General features: G+C 39.9%; 1 protein-coding gene across 2 annotated transcripts in view; it reads right to left on the reverse strand.

Moving 5' to 3' along the window:
* Window positions 1-1,838, reverse strand: part of LOC117248377 (SH3 and PX domain-containing protein 2A) — a 64,191-nt gene extending 62,353 nt beyond the window's left edge. The window contains exons 1-2 of one of the 2 annotated variants that reach the window (XM_033613429.2): window positions 1,574-1,838; window positions 1,390-1,471 (exon numbers count right to left, since the gene is read on the reverse strand). In XM_033613429.2, coding sequence (XP_033469320.2) covers window positions 1,390-1,461 — 72 coding nt within the window. In that variant the 5' untranslated portion in view covers window positions 1,462-1,471; window positions 1,574-1,838. Of the gene's footprint in view, window positions 1-1,389 lie in introns of both variants that reach the window. The other variant, XM_033613428.2, reaches the window with a different exon arrangement.
* Between the last annotated feature and the right edge of the window lie 4,121 nt (window positions 1,839-5,959).

Below are 5,959 nucleotides of genomic sequence, written 5' to 3' on the forward strand. Positions count from 1 at the left end.
CACATTCCTTACTGCACACCAGATAAATATGACCCTTGCTATTTTAAACAGCTACTGGTATACACAGTCCTCTCAGCTAACATGTATTTTATGTGGCAAGGAATATATGATCCCAACCTAAAATGTGGTGTCTTAAAGAATGAGCTTGAGGAAAACCAAGCTGTAGCTTTCAGGTGGTCAAGGAGCTCTTTGTACTTTGCATGTACGCAGGCATGCATGACCCTCTATATTCTATTGCGAGAAAAGGTTTGAACTGTTTTGCTGCAGCCTCTCAGTGGGTGTCCAACACACAGTCAAATCTTTTTCCGTTTTTATGTGGAGTGTGGGAGAGTATGTTTTGTGTTTTACATATTTACATAACTGCCATCAACTTGGTGTTGTGTTATTTTTGTGACTAGGGCTGGTATTGATCTGCAATAAAAATCCAAACTCTCACTAAAATTAAACTGAATGCTTGTTCCCTTGCTGCAGCATACATATCTGCTCTGTAAATAAGTCAGACACCAAATGCACCACTCTTTTTACACTATATCCAGTTCTCCATAAGTGCACTACTAATGTCAGTCTGCAGGCCATATTAGCAGATTAGCCGGTCAGCTGCATGTTAACATACCTGCAAAAATCACTTTGCTACATTTGGATGCTGCTGTGGCCCTTACCACTGGCTTACAGGCTACAGTCTCAGCGTGTTTACTTTGTCCCTCATTCCCCTGTCAGGGCTCAGCCTGCCAGCTGTTGTCAGTCAAACACAGACACACCCCTTTACCAAAGACCCTTTCTTCCTTTTAATAAGTTTACAACATGGTGACAATATTGTTGACTGCAAAAGGAATGACTACATATGTTCCAGTTGTTGTTAGCAGCTCTGTGAGGCTGATCTTAGGCACAGCAATCCTGTGTACTAAATGCTGATGTCAGATGTGACATGCTGATGTTTAGCAGATGATGTTTATCACGGTCACCATCTTCTTACTGTTTGCTTCAACACACATACAGCTGAGGCTGATGGAACTATTAGTTTTGCAGGTCATAAACCATCATAAGCCAAAATATTGTGCAAACTGAACTTCTGACCCAGTGATGGTGCCAGATGAGAAGTTAAGTACCACATCAGATGATACACATCCTGCCACATTTCACTCAAAGCCACAAATAGGAAGCTCATGATGGCACCAGAGGAAAAGTCAGGAGCCACCAGAGTCGCTTGGATCCACCATAAATGTCTACAAAATGCCTGATCAATCCAATAGTTGTTGAGATGTTTCAGTTTGGACCAAACACAGCAACATCCCCATGCATAGAGCAGCTTTCACGGCTGAAATGTCAAGATCTGGTTACCAAAGTGGAGCATACTTTTGTGAAGTACCAGACAAAGATTAGACAACTTACATAGTGTTTGGAGGGATTCCTTCTCTTCTGGACATCCACAACATTGACGTCAAGGACCGTACGGAGCTGCATCTTCACAGACCTAATTGGATTTGCACCAAGAAATACTCTAAAAGCTACAGAAGAAGATTCTCACCCATGAAAACGGTATTGAAAACCAAACACCATAAGGGAACAGCCTTACGCGGAGTTGCAAAGTTGGTAGAAGGTGAGAAAAAAAAGCCCCTCCGCGCTCAGACTTCGGGTGCATCCATGAAACGATGGTATCAGGCGGTCTCTGAGCTTCTGAACTCTTGTGAAACATGACAACGCAATAAAACTGGCGTTCAATCCGGCTTCCCCTCCCTCAAGGGGGGCTGGACTGCCGCGACACAGCACGGACAGGAGGGCAGTGCGTGTGAGTGTGAGTGTGTGCGGGGCGGTCCCGCTGCAGCTGGCTGCACACAGGGACCCTGAGAAGAAGTACAGTCCAGCTGTTTGAGACTTCTTTTTCTCATGTCGTGTGTAACATTGTGCAAAATTCCCTGAAAAGTATCGAGAATCTGAAGAAAAAAAAATAGACTGCATAATGAAAAGCACATTTTCCTTCCCACTGGAAAAAAGTGGATGGAGAGAATTAATGCATTCAAGTGTTCCTCCTACTTCCCACTAAATGCTACACAAAACAAACTTTTGTGGTAGGTTGCCTTTATTTTTTAAATAAAAACCAGATGTAAAGAAGGAAAATAAAAGCATCATTCTCACATGCACTTACATTTGAAGTTTTACTTGCTTTTAATACACCTTTAGGACAATAATCTCTAAATAGTCGACTGTGTACATGCTGTATTTTTAACTTTAAGAAAGCAGCTTTATGCTTAAACAAACATGAACAGCTACACAGAGGAACATGCATTTTGCTCAGTTAACAATCATATCATATAAAATGTATGTGCTTTACCGTGCATTTATATGTCACTTTATGATTTCCGACAGCACTTAAACTCATCGTATCAGATGGCAAATGACTCTGCTCCCTCCTAGTGGAGGAGGTGAGACCATGGCGGTCCAGAGGAGGATAATATTTTGATCATTATTCCACACGGGGGCGCTATACAAACATTGATCTACCCTATACAGAATAAATAATGCATTTTGATTGTTTTATTTGCAGTATACAGACCCCACTACATTTATTAGGCAGATTTAACTTATACTGAGTAAATAATAATGTTATAATATTATTGTACAATGCATAATTTTAGAATACTGTGCTTACTGAGACCAAACAAAAGTTAATTAGTGAAATCTGATGTATTTTTAACAGTGATGGATTCAGTATTCAGATCTTTTACTTAAGTTAAAGTAGAACAAATTAAAAAATACTCTGTAAAAGTAAAAGTCTTGCATTCAAAATCTTTATTAAGTATAAGTACAAAAACATTGGCATCAAATACACCCAATTGTGTAGAAAGGCCAATTTCATAATAATAAACATTACATTATTGAGTTATGATTATCGATGCATTAATGTGTCCATTGCTTTAATGTTGCAGCTTGTAAAGGTGGGCTTATTTAAATTGCTTTATACTACTGGGTACTAGATTTCATGCAGAAAGACACAACAACTAAAAAGGAGTGGGTCTCATGAATTCATGAATTATAATGGGCCACATGAATCCTTATACAGGGTGAAGTCAAACACCAGGTAAAATTGGACAAATAAGGTTTTACATCTTGGGTTCATTAAATATTTAAGCAGCTAATTACCAAACATGTTATTGTTTTGTTAATACAAATGTGCTTTACATGAAACAATCATTTTTATTGGTCTGAGATAAATAGTATGGGCACACCTGAGATAAAGAAAAAAATCACTACTGTCTTTAAATCAACAATTAAAGTTGTTAAATTAAATAATTTCTTATTTTCTTTGGTATTTTTTGTTACAGATATGCAATGATGATAACTGGGTAATGTGTACATTGATGTTATCCAATATCAAGTTTCTGATCATGGTATGAGATGATATGTGCATGACAGCGTGCACCAGGGCCCATCGTAGCCACCTTACGCCATTGATTAAATGTTTGACTTATAATTAAAGCATTTACTCAGTGCACCTTACTTTTCATGGGAAATGGTTTTGTGTGAGCGCAGAATGCATTCAGGTAAAATGGGACAATGGCTACCACGTGCCACAAAATCATGAGTTGTGCTAATATGTGCTACTCTGTTATAATGCAGACATTTAGGGGTATTTTTGTCACTTGAAAAAAATGATGCAGTGAGTTCATGTCAGCCACATAAGTTCAGAAATAGCCATCATGTGTACACACGCATGTCATTGTAGACAGTATGGCACCAAGGAAATAGCAACAAAAGAACAGGGGAAGCATGACAGAGAAGTCTGACATTTTTTAATAAATAGCCACATGTTATATTAATGATTTAATAAATTAATGACTGAACTTACAGTACAGGCCAAAAGTTTGGACACACCTTCTCATTCAATGCGTTTTCTTTATTTTCATGACTATTTACATTGTAGATTCTCACTGAAGGCATCAAAACTATGAATGAACACATGTGGAGTTATGTACTTAACAAAAAAAGGTGAAATAACTGAAAACATGTTTTATATTCTAGTTTCTTCAAAATAGCCACCCTTTGCTCTGATTACTGCTTTGCACACTCTTGGCATTCTCTCCATGAGCTTCAAGAGGTAGTCACCTGAAATGGTTTCCACTTCACAGGTGTGCCTTATCAGGGTTAATTAGTGGAATTTCTTGCTTTATCAATGGGGTTGGGACCATCAGTTGTGTTGTGCAGAAGTCAGGTTAATACACAGCCGACAGCCCTATTGGACAACTGTTAAAATTCATATTATGGCAAGAACCAATCAGCTAACTAAAGAAAAACGAGTGGCCATCATTACTTTAAGAAATGAAGGTCAGTCAGTCCGGAAAATTGCAAAAACTTTAAATGTGTCCCCAAGTGGACTCGCAAAAACCATCAAGCGCTACAACCAAACTGGCACACATGAGGACCGACCCAGGAAAGGAAGACCAAGAGTCACCTCTGCTTCTGAGGATAAGTTCATCCGAGTCACCAGCCTCAGAAATCGCAAGTTAACAGCAGCTCAGATCAGAGACCAGATGAATGCCACACAGAGTTCTAGCAGCAGACCCATCTCTAGAACAACTGTTAAGAGGAGACTGCGCCAATCAGGCCTTCATGGTCAAATAGCTGCTAGGAAACCACTGCTAAGGAGAGGCAACAAGCAGAAGAGATTTGTTTGGGCCAAGAAACACAAGGAATGGACATTAGACCAGTGGAAATCTGTGCTTTGGTCTGATGAGTCCAAATTTGAGATCTTTGGTTCCAACCGCCGTGTCTTTGTGAGACACAGAAAAGGTGAAAGGATGGATTCCACATGCCTGGTTCCCACTGTGAAGCATGGAGGAGGAGGTGTGATGGTGTGGGGGTGTTTTACTGGTGACGCTGTTGGGGATTTATTCAAAATTGAAGGCACACTGAACCAGCATGGCTACCACAGCATCCTGCAGCGACATGCCATCCCATCCGGTTTGCGTTTAGTTGGACGATCATTTATTTTTCAACAGGACAATGACCTCAAACACACCTCCAGGCTGTGTAAGGGCTATTTGACCAAGAAGGAGAGTGATGGAGTGCTGCGGCAGATGACCTGGCCTCCACAGTCACCGGACCTGAACCCAATCCAGATGGTTTGGGGTGAGCTGGACCGCAGAGTGAAGGCAAAGGGGCCAACAAGTGCTAAACACCTCTGGGAACTCCTTCAAGACTGTTGGAAAACCATTTCAGGTGACTACCTCTTGAAGCTCATCGAGAGAATGCCAAGAGTGTGCAAAGCAGTAATCAGAGCAAAGGGTGGCTATTTTGAAGAAACTAGAATATAAAACATGTTTTCAGTTATTTCACCTTTTTTTGTTAAGTACATAACTCCACATGTGTTCATTCATAGTTTTGATGCCTTCAGTGAGAATCTACAATGTAAATAGAAAATAGAAAATAAAGAAAACGCATTGAATGAGAAGATGTGTCCAAACTTTTGGCCTGTACTGTATGTATCCATTTTAAAAAATGACGATCCCATTTGACCACATCAAATGTCCCATTGTAACTAAACATGTCATTGGAGTAAAGTAGGGGTTCTTGATGTGTTTGAGGGTCCAAAGTTTCTAAAATATTTTACTTGGCCATTTTTTCTTGATAGAAATATAACAGAGAGCCATATTAAGTCCTAAAAGTAACACTCAAGGTAGTATTCAGACTATTAAGTGGTTTTCTTGGTAATCTAGCACCAAGTGTCACATATTACCTAGCCTTATGGCAAATCATAAAGTCATCATCATCTGTTATATCAGACTGGATTAGCTCATAACAATCCCCACCCATGACTGCCTAATTACTTTGAATTAGCTGAACTGATAAGTCAGCCCAAATCATCTGACTCCTTATTACATGATGTGGGCCTGGACAAACAACTTCTACCATTTTTTCCCTCCCTCATGACGGCAGGAACACAAGTAGCATGCGTGGTAGAGCC

Source organism: Epinephelus lanceolatus, chromosome 17 (assembly GCF_041903045.1).
Source record: "Epinephelus lanceolatus isolate andai-2023 chromosome 17, ASM4190304v1, whole genome shotgun sequence".
NCBI classification, from domain to species: domain Eukaryota; kingdom Metazoa; phylum Chordata; class Actinopteri; order Perciformes; family Serranidae; genus Epinephelus; species Epinephelus lanceolatus.